Below are 18,512 nucleotides of genomic sequence, written 5' to 3'. Positions count from 1 at the left end.
GCCAAGGTTTCACAACGTTAGAATCCGAGCGTTGTTGCTTAAAACGGCCGTTTACGGAGTGAGTATCTGAAATTGGAGATCGAGTCTTGTCGACTGAGGAGGATTGTGCAGATTGTCGCAAATCCAATCTTGGCAGCAATGATCAAGGCCACGACAACCACTTTACCCCTTGAAGCTTCTCCAAGGCCAGGCCCACTCAGACCTTACTTTGTCGCATCAAACTACGCCCCACCTTAACTAGTGGACTCCAAGAATACAATTTTCATCCGGTACGGAATACGGAGAACAAAGCTTGCGACATGTAAGTACGAAAGGGCCCCCACCTCCTCCTCTTCCACCAGGTCCACTGCAGGCACAGGCACATTGGCGCGTGCGTCCCCGACTTCCTAGAAAGGTGCCCGCCATAAGCAAAATAAAATGGAAGTTGCAACCAGTCGGAAGCGTGAGTCATGATGACCACTGAGAGCGACCAATGGGCACCGATAGCGCTTCACCGTTTCTTGAACGTTCCTCCACCCTCCCATCCCGTATCGATTCGAGACTCGGACTCACAGACCGCCGAATGACTCCTCCCCGGCGCGCATATCAGAGGAAATCTTGTTCAGTCTAGGTCTTCCGGGGTGATCGGATCGGACGTTCTTTAGGTCGATCTTCTCTTGTTCTTCCCCACTATCAATGGATTTATGCTTCCGCGTCCATACGAGGCTCGTGATTTTACAAGTCCTGCGAAATCGGTACTGAGTCACCGAGTTCTGGCAGGCAATTTATTCGTTTCCCCGCTCGGCACGCCTCGATGTGACCTTGCTCTTAGTATGAGACCCGCTCTGACCGAACTACTTTTACGACTAGGATAGAGATAAGCCCGAATTGCATGTATTATGGAGTCGCAGCTCCACTGCTTTTCTTCTGCTTCTCGGATCTTTTCTCTCCTTCATCTCTTCTAACCTACTTCTCAAAAGTGACGTTGAGGTCGTACACGAGGAATGCTCCCAACCACGCAGGTCGTCAGCATCGTGACGGGGTCGGTCGCCCTATTCATAGTCGGCTTGGATAGCATCCCTGCTTTTCAGAGTATCACCGATCGGATCTGTCGCAAATCGCCCCCGGCGGAGGAGCATACCCTAGCTAAAACCGCATATCGTGATGAGGATGGCGAGGCGTCGGAAGAGTCTCTCCGCGCATTCTCCGATAAGTGGCAGAGAATCGCGATTACAATTTTTTCAACAACTGGATTTCTGGCCACGCTGGGCCTCGCCGTGTTCACAACGTTCGACTATACCGACTTTCTCATCCTAAACTGGCTCCAGGTTGGAATTTGGGTACGTAGAAATGAAGTTGGATATGGCCAGCATACACTGGATAATTATTTGTATCCATCATTTTATTGACATGTAAATCAGATTCTGCTCTCTCTTCAAGCTATTGCTTTTTTCACAGAACCCCGGCCAGTTCGACGATTTGACCTAGGCCAATATGCGTTTGTCGGTAGTCTTGTTGCGCTCGCCGTCACCGGGATGGAGGCGCAACTTGCATGGTCTTCACGAGCCATGAGAATCCTATTTCTACAACAAATTTGGATCGGTCTTGTAATCACTCAGGCCGCCAGTGGGTTACTTCGTGGACTATTCAGCATTCTCTTGCCACGGAAACCGGATCTCTTTCTCAATGGAAAACTCGTGGATCGAGAACGCTCAGTCTCAGCGCTCGGTCGATTCACATTCTCCTGGGCCAATAGCCTCCTGAACTTCGCCACCAGGAACAAAACACTCGCGCTTACCGATTTGCCAAAACTCCGAGCAGAGAAGCGTACCGATCGTCTCCGGGAGCATTTCGAGAATTCGCGAGGAAATCGCAAGATTTGGAAAGCTCTTGTTGTCGCGCACTGGAGGTCTCTTTTGTTGCAGCTTTTCCTGACATTCGTCCTCTGCGTGCTCAGTTTTGGGCCCCAAACAGCTCTGTTCAATATTCTGAAATCGCTTGAAGCCCGAGACCTCGACTCATGGCACCCAATGCAAACTTTGATTTGGGTGTTTGCGCTTGGAGGCTTGATGCTTTTACAATCCAGTATCGAAGCATGGGTATTCTGGTCAGTATGCTCAAAATTGTTCGTTCCAATTTATGCAGAGCTGTCGGCGACTGTCTTTGCCAAGTCAATGCGCAGAAAGGACGCGAAGCATGCCAAGAAGGCAAAGAAAACCAATGATTCCCGTGAGTCGACCAAAGGATTGCCTGCAGACCAAGAGGATGAAGATGAAGACGATGAGGCGAGCCTGAAGAAAAGCCGACAAAGTATTATCAACCTTGCCGCTGTTGATGCGCGTCGAATTTCGGATTTCACCTCTTTCTCCTACCTCATCCCCCTATCTGTGATGAAGGTAATCATTGGCTGTACTTTCTTGGTGCAGATTTTGGGATGGAAACCTGCATTTTCTGGAATGGCCGTCTCGGTGCTCATTACTCCATTGAATATCTACGCCGCCAAGAGGTTTACCAACGCCCAGGACAGGTTGATGAAATTGCGAGATTCAAAAATGGCCATTGTCACCGAAGTCCTCCAGGGTATTCGCCAGATCAAATTCTCGGCTCTAGAAGAACAGTGGCAAAAAAAGATCGGACAAGCACGAGAGTCGGAACTTAACGCCCTGTGGATTTCCTTTCTCTTCGATGTTGTCCTAATGGCTATTTGGATTCTAGGCCCACTGGGTCTGTCCGCGGTATCCCTAACGGTCTACGCCCTGACTCATGGTGGCCTATCTGCTTCGGTCGCTTTCACGGCCATGTCGGTTTTTGGGGCCCTGGAATTGTCACTTGCCATTCTGCCTGAGATCATCGCGGACGGGCTGGAGGCTAAGATCAGTGCTGACCGTATCGGGGTCTACATGGCCGCAGAAGAGAAGATTGTCAACACTGTTCCCGCCGATACAATTTCGTTCGAGAGCGCTTCCGTAGCATGGCCAGCCGACCAGAGCCAGCTTGTCGACGATGACCAGGAAGATCGGTTTACTCTGCGGGAACTGGATATCAAATTTCCCGCCAAAGGCCTGAGCGTCATTTCTGGGCGAACAGGTTCTGGAAAAAGCTTGCTTCTTTCTTCTATCCTGGGCGAGTGCGATGTTCTGCAAGGCACTATCAAAGTCCCTGTTCCTCCTCCCATCAAAGCTCGTTTCGATCATCTTGCTAATAGCGAAAATTGGATCATTGACACCGCCATTGCGTATGTGGCTCAGATTCCGTGGATTGAGAATGCAACGATCCGGAGCAACATTCTTTTCGGATTGCCCTACGATGAAGGTCGATATCAGAAGGTTCTTATTGCCTGTGCTTTGAAGACGGACCTTGGCATGCTGCCTGATGGTGATCTAACCGACATTGGTGCCAATGGCGTCAATTTGAGTGGTGGTCAGCGATGGCGAGTGTCATTTGCCCGAACGCTGTACTCGAGAGCTGGGATATTGGTCATGGACGATATTTTCAGTGCCCTTGATGCACACACAGGTCGATATGTCTATCAAAATGCACTTACTGGCGAGCTTGGTAAAGGACGCACTCGTATCCTAGTTACGCATCACGTCGAACTTTGCCTTCCTCGAACCGATTATTCAATACTGCTTGAGAATGGCTGTGTGAAATATGCGGGTACGATTGATGAGCTACGCAAATCGAATCACCTGGATGATATCCTCCGAGAAGAGCAGGCGGCCGCAGAGCAGGATAGGAACATTGAAGCAGAACGAACAGATAACCTGCTTGACCCGGAGGAAAGTGGTCTCCAAAAAGTCATTTCGAATAACCCACCCCAACCGGAGCTACATCAGACACCAAACAATGCTGAGGCGGCAAAGAAAGCGAGCCCTAAAAAGTTTGTTGAGGATGAGAGACGAGAGGTCGGCAACATCAGTCTTGCTGTTTATAAGCAGTATTTTGCTATGGCCTTCAACCCCTTTACATTTGTACTTACGACATCCATATTTCTCGGCTACGCCTCACTCATGATTGGACGGGTAAGTATAATCGCTCTTTGGTTACCCTGTTGTTACCCTGTTGTCACTTTTGGACTTGAACTGACCCCTCGTCGAACTAGGGTTATTGGATCAATGTCTGGGCTAGTGACTCCTCGAGCACTCAAATTCACCCAGAACAATTCCACACCCTCTTTCAGCAATCGATGACAACAATAAATCCCATGCGGCACGATGATAATCTCATGATGTACCTCGGTGTATACATCGGCATCTCACTTGTCGCTACAATCCTTGGCACAGCTCGATACTTCTTTGTATTCTCAGCCAGCATTCGAGCCTCTAGGAATTTCTTCAGCAATTTGACCTTCGCGGTCCTTCGAGCACCGTTGCGATGGTTAGATACGGTTCCGCTTGGTCGTATTCTCAACCGATTTACGTCGGACTTCCACTTGATCGATTCACGAATCGGGTACGATCTAGCATTTTTCATTGGCTCACTGCTCGAAGTTTGCGGTGTTTTGGTCGCTGGTGTCCTTGTCTCCCCACTTGTGATTGTCTTTGCTGTCATTCTGCTAATATTCTGCCTCAAACTCTCTTTAACTTATCTCGCCGGCGCTCGTGAGGTCAAGCGCCTGGAAAGCACTGCCAAGAGCCCAGTCTTTGAACAATTTGGATCAAGCCTAGCTGGTCTTATTACCATTCGAGCCTTTAGCAAAAGTGATACCTTCATTGATATCATCTACGACAAGATCAATGATCACGCTCAGGCCTGGTGGGTGATGTGGCTGTTCAACCGCTGGCTTGGTATCCGCATGAATATTATCGGTGCCATCTTCTCAACCATGACTGCGACACTTGTGGTCTTCCTTCCAGGCATTTCGGCACCTCTCGCAGGGTTCGCGCTCAGCTTTGCCTTGCAATGTAACACGGCCATCGCTTTTGCCTTGCGACACTATGTCAACATTGAACTGAATATGAATGCTACGGAGCGTGTGATGGAATACTCCAATATCGAGCTTGAGAACCAGGGCGGTGCTGATGCACCCGCTGCTTGGCCAACAGAGGGACGCTTGGAGGTCAGTGATCTCGTCGTCGGCTATGCTCCAGATCTCCCTCCCATTCTCAAAGGCCTCAGCTTTACCGTTGAGAAGAACCAACGAGTTGGTGTAGTTGGTCGGACTGGCGCAGGAAAGTCATCTTTAACGTTGGCACTGTTCCGATTCCTGGAAGCTCGTGAGGGCCAGATTCTCATCGATGGACTGGATGTTTCAAAGATCAAGCTGCACGATCTTCGGAGCCGACTCGCCATTATCCCGCAGGATCCAGTACTTTTCTCAGGTACTGTAAGGACAAATTTGGATCCATTCGATGAATACGATGATGGCGAGCTGTACGATGCACTTGCTCGCGTGCACCTCATTGCTTCATCTGACGATGAGGCTACTTTGACCTCCCAGGCTGCTTCACCGCGTCATCCAGGTGGGACTGGTTCGACGACACCTGACACTGCTACCGGCCAGCAAACCAATGCGAACATCTTCACATTCCTCGCAGCGCCTATCTCCGAAGGGGGCCTCAACCTCTCTCAAGGCCAACGACAGCTTCTCTGCCTGGCGCGTGCTATTGTTGCTCGACCCAAGCTTATGGTTCTGGATGAGGCCACCTCGGCCGTGGACATGGAGACAGATGCGCTGATCCAGCAGTCGATTCGGGCTGAGTTTGGCCGCAATGCCACGACCTTGCTTGTCATCGCTCATCGACTGAGTACAATTGCCGACTTTGATCGTATCTTGGTGATGGATGCCGGCAAAGCAGTCGAATTTGGACCTCCGAAGGAGTTGATGGGGATTGAGAATGGTGTGTTTAAGAATCTGGTGGACAACAGCGGCGAGAAGGCTGTACTGGAGAAAATGATTTTTGCGTAAAAGAATTTGTTTATTATTATTATTCGAGATGCGAAGAAGTTGTATAGATTGCCAAATTGTGAATACCAACAACGATAGTATGTCATGACAGTCTTGTACAGGATATCCTCCATAGATATTAGATCTAATATATGCTGTCAAGGTCAAAGATTCGAGAAAGGTACATGTCACCGAGGTATTCCAATCAACGAGATACTATCTGGTGAAATGAACCGAGAATGCACTCGTTCTCATCAGATGGCATGGCGAAGACATTGCGGGAAACCTCTCCAAGACCCACTCCTCGATCCATATTCCCAATTCCCCATTCCCCATTCCCCATTCACCATTCCTGTAACACCAGCCAAGTTTGTAAAAAGGGTCAGAGATGCATGTAGCGTCCGTAAATTAACAAGGTGGTGTGCCGAACGCCTTTATCACCCTCCCGCCTCTCGAATCAAGAAGCCCTTAAGCCCTCCGAAAAGGGAGAGCCGCCCGTTTCAGAGAGGAGAGATCGATCATATGGAACACACTAAGCTTTCATCATCTAAGTAACAATTAGTTTGCGATTCAACATTAGACAATGCAGAATAAGAGAAATGTAGGACTCACGAGTATAAAACTTGGAAGGATGAAGAAGAAAGAAAAAAAAAAGCGGAAGGCGGGCGCGTTTTATGCGGGCCACGCTAGACTCCTTTTGGCATCCCCGATCTTTTGTTGCGGCCGCATCGGACAATCACTTGTCTTGTCTTGTCTTGTCTTTGCTTCCTCCTCTCCAACTTCAAGAATGATCCTCAGCGCGGGAGTGCGACTTCGCTCGAGCTTCTTGCTCACGAATAGTCTCCGAAGCTCACGATCTATACCATGTCTGCCCCAGAGCTCGGCATTGCGGCACTTTCATCGCCCGGCTTGTCTGCGACAGTCCACTACACCCGAGCTGCCTGCTTTCCTGCAGACATATAAGAAGGCTGGTATGAATCGATAGTACATGCAAATAAACCAATTGCTAAGATAAGCCCTTGCTCGGTAGTTGAATTCCCTCCTGCCACGCACGATTTCGAGTCCTTCCTCTCACAAGCCGAGCCCAATACCCAAGTCGTTCTGCATGGCTATCTTGGACAAAGAGCAGATCTCTCTAAGAAGCTCTCTTTTGTCCGTCTATCCGACCCAACCATGAAACATAGCCTACAGGTGGTCGCCTTCGCCAAGAATGACGCCTTTGAACAGCTCAAGGGCCTCAATACGCATAGTCCTGTCGCAGTGCGAGGCACGGCCCAACGGAAGAAACAAAAGGCGTCCGACTTAACTGAACAAGCCCCCGAGGACATGTGGGAGATTGCATTGGAAGAAATCCACCCACTGAACGATTTCCCAAAGGAACTCATCATGACTCCGGAGACCGTTTTTGCGCCGGAGCAACGATACTTGCAACTGCGCTCCGACGCGGAGCTAAGAGAGGCATTGGCATTCCGCGCAGAGGCGCGCAATATCTGTAAAAAGGAGCTGGATGAAGGCAGTGACCGCTTTGTCGAGATTGAGACACCTGTGCTATTCAAATCTACACCAGAGGGTGCCCGCGAATTTTTGGTTCCGACACGTCGCCCTGGAATGGCATATGCGTTGCCGCAAAGCCCTCAACAATATAAACAGATTTTGATGGCGAGTGGCATTCCGCGATACTATCAATTCGCACGCTGTTTCCGTGATGAGGATCTCCGGGCAGACAGACAGCCAGAATTTACTCAACTTGATATGGAAATGTCGTTCGCGACGGGACAGGATGTTATGCGCACCATTGAAGGTGTCATCCGCCGTCTCTGGTCCAGCCTTATGAAAGATCCTGCACCGGAAGGCTCTTTTAAAAAGGTTTCATATCAGGAGGTCATGGCCAAATATGGTTCTGACAAGCCGGACACACGCTATGGCATGGAGATCATGCGGATCGATCATCTTCTACCAGTTGACCTTGTTGACAAGATCTCTGATTTGACTGAGCCCATCGTGGAGGCTTTCAAGCTCGAGGCGAATGACAATGATCCTCAAGACACTCATAAATTCATCTCCCAATTCCTCGAATCCCCAGCAGGAGCCCCATTCAACGGCAATCCCGACGGAGCGCCGGGGGTCTTTGTGTATAACGGAAGGCAGCCTCTCTGTGGCCTGCAGCCCTTCGGCTTTGAAGCCGCCGAGCAGATAGAAGAAGTTCTTGATCCCGACCATGGTGACTTGATCATCCTACAAGCTCGTTCCCGGGCCCCATTCTCTGGCGGCTCCACCCCAATTGGTGATTTGCGACGAGCTATGCATGCCTATGCTGTCTCTACGGGCTTCAAGCCCGCGCCGACCGGGTTTGACTTCATGTGGGTTGTTGATTTCCCACTTTTCTCGCCCACGTCCGACACCGAACCCGGCCAAGGGGGTGCAGCAGGTATCTCATCCACGCATCACCCCTTCACGGCCCCCAAAACCGCTGCCGACGTCGACATGCTTCTCATCGACCCAACACAAGCCGTCGCAGACCATTACGATCTTGTAGTAAACGGCGTTGAGCTTGGCGGGGGAAGTCGACGTATTCATGACGCTGCCGTTCAGGAATTTATTCTCCGTGATATTCTGAAGATGCCAGTCGAGCGATTGGCTGATTTCTCGCACCTGCTTGATGCCTTGCGGGCTGGGTGTCCCCCACATGCTGGTCTGGCGCTGGGATTTGATCGTCTCGTCGCTGTCATGTTGGGCAAAGAGTCTGTACGAGATGTTATTGCGTTCCCGAAGACTGGAAAGGGAGGCGATGATGCCATGGTCAAGGCGCCTAGCCCTATCACCGAACAAGCGTTGGAGACGTATCATCTGCGGCTCAGGGAGTAGGTGGTGCATAGACTTCACCCACCTTTCATACACTCGCCCCCAAGATTTGTACTATAATTGTATCATACTACCTTACATTACGATACCCGGCCAATCTCCGATCCATGATATACTATTTCAGGTGGTTATTGGATTGATCCCTCAGGCACAGAATCAAATGTCTGCAAGATTCCCGTTACCAGTATTTGATAAATAACTTAAACCACTTGAATCCATGCATGTAAACTTAACAGTAAGGAACCTCCAAAGGGTTGAACCTTGGAAGTAGTAACTACTAGTCAATATAGCAAACACGCGGGTGGTTGGGTTGATTCCAGCCGGTCCACCGCCCTGGCCCTGGTACAAACCGCAACTCAATCCCCGCAACCACGAATATTTCGGGATTTTGTTGAGGTCTACTTGGAAAGTTATGGATGACCTTTCGCAAAAATTGAAAAAGCAGTCTGTACAATACCGTGACGCCGTCTAGCCTCCATGCACGGCTGAAGGGCCCGTGGACCATGCCCATCCGACGGACCCGCGCGGCAGCTGCATGTCTCTTCTGCCGTCAGAAGAAGGTAAGCATGCACTACGAGTATCTCCGGATGGTTGCGATGTGTCAAGGTGCTAATCAAATACTCTAAAAAGCTGAAATGTGATGCACAGCGACCGACCTGTGGGAACTGCGCGTCAAAAGGCATTGATTGTCAATATGGCGTTGCTCGGCACAAGCCTAGGTTGCTTAAACCAGCTCCTTCGTTCCAAATTGTGATGCGGAATTCTAACAATTTATTCAAGGCCAACGAATCATCGAATTGCACAATTAGAACTCGAAAATTCAAGACTGCGAGACAGCCAGCTTGCCGGAAGCGAGGATTCATTTCTGACGCAGTCCACGGGCTCTCTCAGCCCGATCAGCCCGAGGCAAACCCGGGTAGCGTCTTCCACGCCTCAGGATGGCGAGTCTTTGAGAAGCAATTCTCATCCAGAAGTGCCTGATAGTGACCACAACAATCAAAGAGCCACATCGCTGTATCATGGCCCCACAAGTACGGCTTATGATGATAGGACACGGTCTGGCGATGGTGTTGGCAATATTGATTTACCAAATGACCCTGCTAGCGAAGACTGGTCAAAAAATCTTCTTTTTGTGCAGACAGCAAGGCAGAGTAAGTGATCAAATCATCAATGGCAGCGGGACATCTCTAACACCCATACTACAGGACAGCTGGAACCTCTCAATCTTACGACCGGAAAGCTAGACTTTGATGGCGTCGACCCTGAAATCGGCATGCATTTATTATCCATTTACTGGAGTCGACAACTTTACACTGCACAGATAATATACCGACCAGTGTTCATGCGCGATATGGCTTGCGCAGGACCATATTTCTCCAAGCTTTTGCTGAACGCGATCTTGTTTACCGTTTCCAAACACAGCCCCCAAAGTGAGATCTGTTCGAAACCAGATGATATAACCACGGCTGGATGGAGATTTCGACAGCGGTTCACTGATCTCTTACGAGATAACTTTGACAAAAGCAAGGTCACAACCATTCAAGCTTTGCTCATCATGTCCAATTCGCTCTTTTCGCGCTGCGACGAGCGAAGTTTGTCTTGGTTGTATGCTGGAAATGCTTTCAATATGATTATTGACCTGGGCTTGCATGTGGCTACTTCAGGTGAAAACATGTCTGCAGAAGAGCTTGAGATTCGGAAAAGAGTTTTGTGGGGTGCATACTGTGAGTGGATCCATTTCAATTTGTCCAACACAGTTTACTGATTGGGGATAACAGCAATTGATAAGATTCAATGCCTCTTCCAAGGCAGGCCACCGCTTCTTCGTCATAATAACATCAAAGCATCGTTGAAATTCCTCGATGAATACGACGAGCTCGATCCTTTCCAGGCCCTCACCTATAAACAGCTGAGTCCTACGCCAGCTGTTCCTTCTCTAAATGTATCGCTACTCACAAAGCTTTGCGAACTCTCTGTCATAATAGACCGCATCTTGTGCGAACTTTACTCAGAATCAGCGCAAATGATGCGTGGCCAGAGCGAAGGTATATCTGATAACATAAATTCCGAATTGTGCAGATGGCGGCAAAATCTTCCGCCAGAACTTGATTATCTTCACCACCCGTCTCAAGCAGTTCTTCTACCGCAAGCGTTTTGCCTATTGTATGTATCATGTCCAATGTGTTTCAAGATAAGATTCTCACAGTCTCTTTTAGGGCTCTTTTTAACGTCTTGATAATTCTATCCAAACGTCCACTGTTTACCGGAAATGATGAACGCCCGAACAATCCAGCTTCCGCCTTCGAATCAATAAACACATGTACAGCTGCTGCAAACCAGATCGTCCAAATACTCCGTGATTACTCTCAGCACTTTGCAATTAGCTCGGCTCCTTACATGCTATCATACGCAACCTACATCAGTGCCACAATACATGCCCGCATAGTGGCACAGAAGGGAAAATCATCAACCTCCTTCCAATCTCTCATGCTCTGTCGGAACGTGTTGCAGGAGCATCAGTGTCTCTACGGTGCGGCGGGAAAAGCAAAAGAGAGTCTTGATCGATTATGTGATCATCTCGGCATCGATGCTGCAGAGGAAACTGGGCAAATCAATGTTTTCACGGAAGCCGCCCCTCGAGAGCCCATGGTTACGAATGGACCTACGCAAAGTTTGGATGCATCCAGTATCCCAGATCAGGCCATCGAAATCACTCCGCAGATCAACTGGGGCTTGTCGGATCTTGATCTTGAGGCAATCGCCCAAGGCTTCCGTTTTGATGGCGAGTTAGATTATCTTATGCATCCGGTGGGAATGTAATAGCGAGAGACTCCAAGAACGCGTCTTAGAGTGGACCAAATTCGTACGCTTATTCTGAAGCTGGAATATTGGATATATGTAGAACCCGACGTATGTCCAAATCATTTCTTTTCGTAGTATGAGCATCTCAATTTTCATAGTACTGCTGCCACGGGTGGTCTTGACGAAAGCCCAGCAACTCCTTGATCTTTCGGTTTGTTACCGGAGCTTCACGTGGATCCATCTCCCTCGTTAAAGGAGAGTTGGGCGACACCTTTGCAACAAATTCCGCAGAGGAGGAAGTATAGTTGGTGATTTCATCATTCACAGCATTGAATATTTGAAACCCTAGTCCGTCTTTTTGGACTGCCAAATCGCACATTTTCCCGAGGTCGCGTGCATCGGTATATGACCAGGCATGGGCTGCCCATTTCTCTGGCTGCTTGACATAGCTATCAAACATGGGCTGCTTGTACTCCTCCGGTGCAACGATTCGGCCAATCCGCAACACATAAATATCTCTCTGGAAACGACGTGCAAAGCCACGCGCGACACGTTCCGCACATACCTTCGCTATGGCGTACGTGTCCATAGGGTTGGCGTCAACTTCTTCGTCGACTGGGAAAGATGGATAGTCGACATCGCCCTCTGCATAGCTGACACCATAGACAGTGATCGAGCTAGCAATGATAATCTTTTTAATGTTCAACTTGCATGCCGCTTCAATAACGTTATAATTCGACATAGTATTGCTTCGAAAGGTTTCATTGTCAGGGGCGATCATGTTTCGCGAATAGCCAGCCATATGAATGACTGCATCGGGCACTAAATTTAGAGGCTCTCTGAATGGCTCGGTAAGGTGGAAATGAGAGCTCAACGCGCAGTAGACTTGACCGCTGTCCGCAAGGTCGACAATCATTGTATGGACGCGATCCGAGAATTCTGCTGGAAGGGCTACCAGATCAAGATTGAGAACATCGTGGCCTTGCTGAAGCAAATATCTGATGATATGCTGACCGGCCTTACCGGAGCCACCAGTAACGATGATCCGCTTGCCCATGTTGGAAACGGACTGGGCTTGATGGAAAGTAGGGTCCTCAGCGGGAGCCAGCAAGAACAAAAGTCGAGAGCTGACACTGCGAGATCGAAGCTCCGTTTTCTCAGTTAATGTGCTAATTCCAGAGACGTTTTATCGATTTGAAATCTTGCCGGAACGATTTCATAGCTGACCATATCTGTGTCTAATATGTGTGGGGGTGGGGCTCGAGGCTCGGAATGAGACTTTCCGGGCCTTGGCTTGACATCATTGCAGGAAGCTCGCAGTTAATTGTGGAACAGTTCGAATTAACCGAATAGCGAATCAGTGAAAGATGAATTCTAATCTACCAGAATACTTTACAGGCTTCATCTAGTAATGCTAGCACAGCGGCTGAAATTATTTATCCACCCCGAGAGACGGAAACTTTAACCTTGGAAATAACTTTGAGATTTTGGCAGCTTCATAATGAACAAGATTTAAATTTTATTCGTCCAGATATTTAATTGTATCTTATATGGTATCATTGAGCGCAAATATCTACTGTCGATAGTATTTCAACTTGAATGAGAGCTGCAAAGCTTCATCAGTGATTATGTCTCGGCGCCAGTTCCTTTTGCGCCAGACGCTGGAACTGTACCGCATTTTTTAGCACCATGCCGTTTGACAATTGCTCCGTCTCACGACGGAAGATATCTTGCCAAGGGGTACCAGTGGGAACCATGGGGTACCCATCGGAAAGCTTTTGTCGACGCTCTTTCAGTTCATCGTCGGTGATAAGAATGTCAACTCGTCGCTTAGGCAGATCAATGCGAAGTCTGTCGCCATTCTTCAGCAGCGCCAAATTTCCTCCGGCAGCTGCTTCGGGGCTGGCATTCAGGATGGATGGAGAGGCCGATGTTCCTGATTGCCTTCCATCGCCGATACAGAACAGACCGTCCAGGCCTTGCTTGATCAGCTTGCTCGGGGGGTGCATGTTGACGACTTCCGCCGCGCCGGGATATCCTAACGGCCCAACACCGCGCATGACGAGGATAGTCTGGTCTGTAATCTCGGGCAGCTTCTCGAGTCGCTCCTCGTAGTCTTCTGGTCCATCAAATACCACCACGGGTCCCTCAAATGCCTCGGGGTCATCTGGATTCGACAGGTATCGCTTTCTGAAAGCTGGTGAAATGACGCATGTTTTCATGATAGCAGAGTCAAACAATGTACCCTTGAGGTTGATGAATCCGGCATCTTTCATCAATGGATCATCATAGGGGCGAATAATACGGCGATCCCATGAATGCTTTCCGCGAACATTTTCACCCATCGTCTTTCCGTTGGCAGTTAAAACATCCAAGTGCAATTTTCCTTGATCAAGGAGTTCCGCCATAATGGCAGGAAGGCCACCAGCACGGAAGTATTCTTCTCCTAGGTACTCCCCTGACGGCTGCATATTTAGAAGGAGGGGTATCTTTGAGCCGATAGTATCCCAATCATCCATCGATAGCTCAATGCCTGCATGTTGAGCGATAGCACTCAAATGAATGGGTGCATTCGTACTTCCACCAATCGCAGCATTTGCAACAATTGCGTTCTCAAAGGCTTCTCTAGTCAAGATATCACTGGGTTTGCGATCGGCTTCAACCATTTCGACGATTTGTTTGCCAGTTTCATAGGCACATTGGGCCCTGTGACGATAAGCGGCAGGGATAGCAGCAGATCCAGGAAGGGCCATGCCGAGTGCTTCCGCTAAGGCATTCATAGTGGAGGCTGTCCCCATTGTATTGCAGTGGCCGACTGAAGGTGTGCTAATCGGAGTCAATAAACTATCCTGTCCAAAGCAATCCTTTCAGGTTGGGACTCTAGCCCCTGGTTAAGACTCACCTTCGAGAAATATAATCCATGAATTCATTCTCATTGATATCACCTGCTGCGTACATCTCTCTTCCCTTCCATAGAACGGCTCCAGAGCCGACCAAGGTGGATTTGTCGTAGCCATTGAGCATAGGGCCCACGTTCATGCAGATGGCCGGGATGTTCTGCAATTGTTGGTCAGCGTATATAAAAATTGCTTCACAGCGCCAGTACCTACCACAGTAGCAGCGGCCATTAAACAGGCGGGGGTCGTCTTGTCACATCCCGTCAAAAGAACAACGCCGTCAAGGAAGTAGCTAGTCAAGACCTCAACCATACTCAGATAGGCAAGATTGCGATCAAGCGTGGCAGTAGGACGTCTTGATGTCTCTTGGATCGGGTGAGTCGGAAACTCGAAGGCGATACCACCAGCAGTCCGAATTCCCTCTCGCACGCGCTTTGACAGCTCAATGTGGTGGCGATTACAAGGCGCGATGTCAGATCCCGTTTGTGCAATTCCGATCATGGGCTTTCCCGACATCAGCTCCTCTTGGGTGATACCGAAGTTGAAATACCGCTCCATGTAAACTGCTGTCATGCCTGGGTTGCTGCGACAGTCAAACCATGCCGATGAGCGCAGGGTTCGACCTGGTTGGCGCACTACGTTCGGTGCGCCATTCTTTTTCTCAAGTCCGAGTCTTGTCTCGAGCTCTTGGTTGCGTCTTTTCAGCGCGGCCAGTTCATTGATGCAATCTTCGATTTGGATTGGCTGTGGGGGGGGTGTCATTGCTGCATGAACACCCCTCGCAGGATTTACCTGTTGAACAACCCATTTTTGAATACTGATGCGGGTGCTTTTGATTTCGTTCAAAAGCCTGAAGGGTCCACTCAATTGTTCTGTCAGGGTTATTCTTGCTTTTGTATCTGCCCACTATTCAATCAGCTAATTTGGATTGATCATGCGTCAAGACTGCTCGGGAACGAATGTTCCTATTGGCGAATTCGGCTCCATGCGAGAAGTCCTCCACCCGAATTTGGAATTTTTCATCCAATCAAATTTGTCCCTTTTCAACGCGTCCTCCATTTTCCAAACGCGGGGGTTGACTTTCGGAAGCTCATAATCCGATCCCGGCTAAAGAGTTTCGTGATACATAGACCCCACACGAACGGTCTTACTTGATGCCATTGTATACTATCTCAAGAAAATCTATCGAGTATCGTGTCTAAGGACAAAAACAGTAACGATGAAGCAAATTCTCTCTCCTGTAGAGAATCATCTCAATATTTCACAAATAATACCAGTGACGTAACCCTGCCTCGAGTCCGGTCTGGGCCCGATGATATCATCCCGTCAGTTCAAGTTCATGTCAAAAGTGTTATTGAAAGGTACAGAAACAGAGTTGGCAGTTTTCCTCTGTCAACTTCTTTCGATCGAATCCAAAAAAATCTCTTCCTCTATGAAAATGGTTCGCGTTTTTATTACCGGCTCCACCGATGGCATCGGCCAAGCGGCAGCCAAACTTCTCATCGACCAGGGCCATGAAGTCACCCTTCATGCACGAAACGCAGATCGAGCAGCATCCGCCCAAGCAGCTTTACCAAAAGCGAAGGGGGTGCTGGTTGGAGACCTGAAGTCCATTTCAGAAACCAAACAGCTCGCACAGGATGCCAATGCCGCTGGACCTTTCGACGCCATCGTACACAATGCAGGAATTGGCTATGGTTCGACATCATCTAAAGAGGTGACATCGGACAATATTTCAGCCGTATTTGCGGTGAATACACTGGCACCATATATCCTTACGTGTCTTATGGAGAAGCCCACTACGCGACTTCTCTTCATGAGCTCCGATAGCCACTGGGGCGGAGATGAGTCGCTTCGCAACGCAGAACATTCACACTCATATGGCAATAGCAAGCTTCATGATGTAATGCTTGCCAAAGCATTTGCGAGGAGATGGGATGATATTCAAGTCATCAGTATGCATCCTGGGTGGGTGAGAACCAAGATGGGCGGTATGGCTGCTCCCGGGAGCGTCAGCTCATCAGCGAAAGCCCTCGCTGGTTGGTGCAGTGGTGAGAACTCTTTGGCCAAGGTCAAAAGCGGTGCTTTCGTTACCACTGGAGGAGAAAGTTCGCCGCACTCGGGGTCTGAAAATGTGGATAAACAAGAAGAGCTCGTGGGTCTTTGCAAACGAATCTCCGAGTGTTCTGTACCTGGGGAGAGTTAAGATTGTGGTTTATGGGTGGATGCGGTCTTGAATTTCCATTGAGCAATCCATTCTTTTACTAATATCTTAGATTCTATCTATACTACCCAAAGCCAATTGCCTGCCAGTATTGTACTGAATAAATATCATACACGAAACTCAAAACCAGTTCATAGTCTACATTTGGTGCATCTCAGGTCAGCTCAGGAAGAGACATGTCAAGGGCAAGCAGAAGCGTAATATTGGTGCCGTACCGATGAGACGTTTTGCACAACTGACGATTCTGCTAGTTTCAACGAGGGTCCTGGTATCCGGTAAGGCCCTTTCAACTCCTCTTGACTTCCACCACTGGTCCCTCGTACACCTTTCTTCCTTTTAGAACATACATCACGAGACTGAGGATAAAGATTGCAACGAAGATCACAACACTCCAGTTGAAGTTCTCGGCTGTGATGGGTAGTTCTGTTGGCCAAAAAGACCAGAACATCGCGAAGAAGCAATATAGAACCCCGATTATATTGATGGGTAAGCCAAAGCGCCCCAGATCCCAACGACGAGCAGGAAGAGTTTCGGGATACCAGATCTTTCTGTAGATGACACACGAAATGGAGATCTGATAAGTAAACATCAGTGCGGCCGTGTTCAAGGAAATGATGGCGTTAAAGGCAGTGCTGGAGCCAATATTGATCAGGGAGAGAAGACAACTGATGACGCATGATAATATGATAGCATTAACAGGGATCATGCGGTTGGGATCGATTTTCGATATCCACTTTGAAAATGGAAGACCCTTATCCCGAGCGAAAGCCCATGTTTGCCGTGATGTTGATGCATTAAACATGATATTGCTGAATATCACGGGTAATATGATGATCGCTGTCAAACCGTTCACTCCTGCGGTAGAGGTCATCTGCTTGAACACATAAAGCAATGGGAATCCTGACGCATCATCTAACGAGTCTTCCACTGACGGGGTAGCAAAGAGATAGGCGACTAATAAAATAGCAGCCATGATTCCGTTCGAAAAGTAGCCCCAGTACATAGCGACTGGAACATTCCGACCAGCATCTTTGATTTCCTCAGACATGTGGGCACAAGCATCAGAGCCTGGAAAAGATATTAGTATGGTCATTTTAAATAGACCAGGAACCAAGCAGTAGGAACACGTACTCAGACAACCATAGATAGCCGAGATCTGCCCTACCATGACACTAACACCCATGGTCGGCAACCCTCCTATGTTCTTCCAGTCCGTGACAAAAACAGCTTCGGCAGACCGGTGAGGAGCCATAGCCCAAAGCATAATCAATATCACAGCCCATGATATAATATGAAAAAGCATCAGAAGATTGCTCATGAGAGGCATCAGCTCTGAAGCATACACGTTGAATAGATAGATTACCAAGACCATGGAAAACACAAGCAGGGTACCCTGCCAACCCGGGCAGTATAATCTGGATTACGGACCGTAATCAAGCCTTGAATCAAAGTGCCTGTGAGAAAGGATCCAGAAGCGGTTCCAGCTTGCCATGCTAGTACTGACATCCAGCCTATATTTTCCATAGACGAGTCCAACCATTAGTTCTCAGGGTCTCTTTTGGATGACATAAGTCAAGAGGGGCATACCGGTAACATAGCTCAGGAACTTCTGGTGTCGAGGAGAGCAAAACTCGGACACCCAATGGTATTGTCCTCCGTCCGTTGGGGCCATTGATGCCATTTCTGCGAGTGAGGCAATAATAAATCCGAATCCAATGAAAGTCCAAATATATGACCAGAAAAGTCCAGCCAACCCGCCGTCCTCCAGGCCCGTATAGTTCGAACTGGTCTCCATTAGAACCTCGCTCAACCACGCCAGGTTTTGGTGGGAATTTCATCGAATTCACTTACAGAATGAGAT

The 18,512-nt window shown here is 48.8% G+C and overlaps 7 protein-coding genes across 7 annotated transcripts; 4 read left to right on the top strand and 3 right to left on the bottom strand.

The window, feature by feature from the left end:
• Positions 1-983: 983 nt before the first annotated feature.
• On the top strand, positions 984-5,887 carry N7481_010511 (putative ABC bile acid transporter; the record flags this gene model as incomplete). Its single annotated transcript, XM_057269730.1, has 3 exons — positions 984-1,319; positions 1,401-4,001; positions 4,082-5,887. The coding sequence occupies 3 exons, from the start codon at positions 984-986 to the stop codon at positions 5,885-5,887; spliced, it is 4,743 nt and encodes a 1,580-aa protein (XP_057116904.1).
• A 766-nt stretch (positions 5,888-6,653) lies between these two features.
• Positions 6,654-8,731, top strand: N7481_010510 (aspartate--tRNA ligase MSD1; the record flags this gene model as incomplete). Its single annotated transcript, XM_057269729.1, has 2 exons — positions 6,654-6,837; positions 6,897-8,731. The coding sequence occupies 2 exons, from the start codon at positions 6,654-6,656 to the stop codon at positions 8,729-8,731; spliced, it is 2,019 nt and encodes a 672-aa protein (XP_057116903.1).
• Positions 8,732-9,422: 691 nt separating this feature from the next.
• N7481_010509 (fungal specific transcription factor domain-containing protein) lies at positions 9,423-11,548 on the top strand (the record flags this gene model as incomplete). The annotated part of the gene is made up of 5 exons (XM_057269728.1): positions 9,423-9,478; positions 9,509-9,879; positions 9,934-10,452; positions 10,507-10,891; positions 10,945-11,548. 5 exons carry the CDS (start codon positions 9,423-9,425, stop codon positions 11,546-11,548), a joined length of 1,935 nt encoding a protein of 644 aa, XP_057116902.1.
• A 127-nt stretch (positions 11,549-11,675) lies between these two features.
• N7481_010508 (NAD-dependent epimerase/dehydratase family protein) lies at positions 11,676-12,587 on the bottom strand (the record flags this gene model as incomplete). The annotated part of the gene is made up of 1 exon (XM_057269727.1): positions 11,676-12,587. The coding sequence occupies one exon, from the start codon at positions 12,585-12,587 to the stop codon at positions 11,676-11,678; it is 912 nt and encodes a 303-aa protein (XP_057116901.1).
• Positions 12,588-13,149: 562 nt separating this feature from the next.
• On the bottom strand, positions 13,150-15,189 carry N7481_010507 (IlvD/Edd family dehydratase; the record flags this gene model as incomplete). Its single annotated transcript, XM_057269726.1, has 3 exons — positions 13,150-14,356; positions 14,433-14,587; positions 14,641-15,189. 3 exons carry the CDS (start codon positions 15,187-15,189, stop codon positions 13,150-13,152), a joined length of 1,911 nt encoding a protein of 636 aa, XP_057116900.1.
• A 676-nt stretch (positions 15,190-15,865) lies between these two features.
• On the top strand, positions 15,866-16,633 carry N7481_010506 (uncharacterized protein; the record flags this gene model as incomplete). The annotated part of the gene is made up of 1 exon (XM_057269725.1): positions 15,866-16,633. The coding sequence occupies one exon, from the start codon at positions 15,866-15,868 to the stop codon at positions 16,631-16,633; it is 768 nt and encodes a 255-aa protein (XP_057116899.1).
• A 304-nt stretch (positions 16,634-16,937) lies between these two features.
• N7481_010505 (putative GABA permease) lies at positions 16,938-17,915 on the bottom strand (the record flags this gene model as incomplete). The annotated part of the gene is made up of 2 exons (XM_057269724.1): positions 16,938-17,719; positions 17,783-17,915. 2 exons carry the CDS (start codon positions 17,913-17,915, stop codon positions 16,938-16,940), a joined length of 915 nt encoding a protein of 304 aa, XP_057116898.1.
• Between the last annotated feature and the right edge of the window lie 597 nt (positions 17,916-18,512).

This window comes from Penicillium waksmanii (assembly GCF_028829765.1).
Source record: "Penicillium waksmanii strain IBT 27052 chromosome Unknown utg000009l:1.0-4314994.0:1.0-4318279.0, whole genome shotgun sequence".
NCBI lineage: Eukaryota > Fungi > Ascomycota > Eurotiomycetes > Eurotiales > Aspergillaceae > Penicillium > Penicillium waksmanii.
Note: the sequence above shows the minus strand (reverse complement) of the source record. Positions and strands in the feature narration are given on the sequence as shown.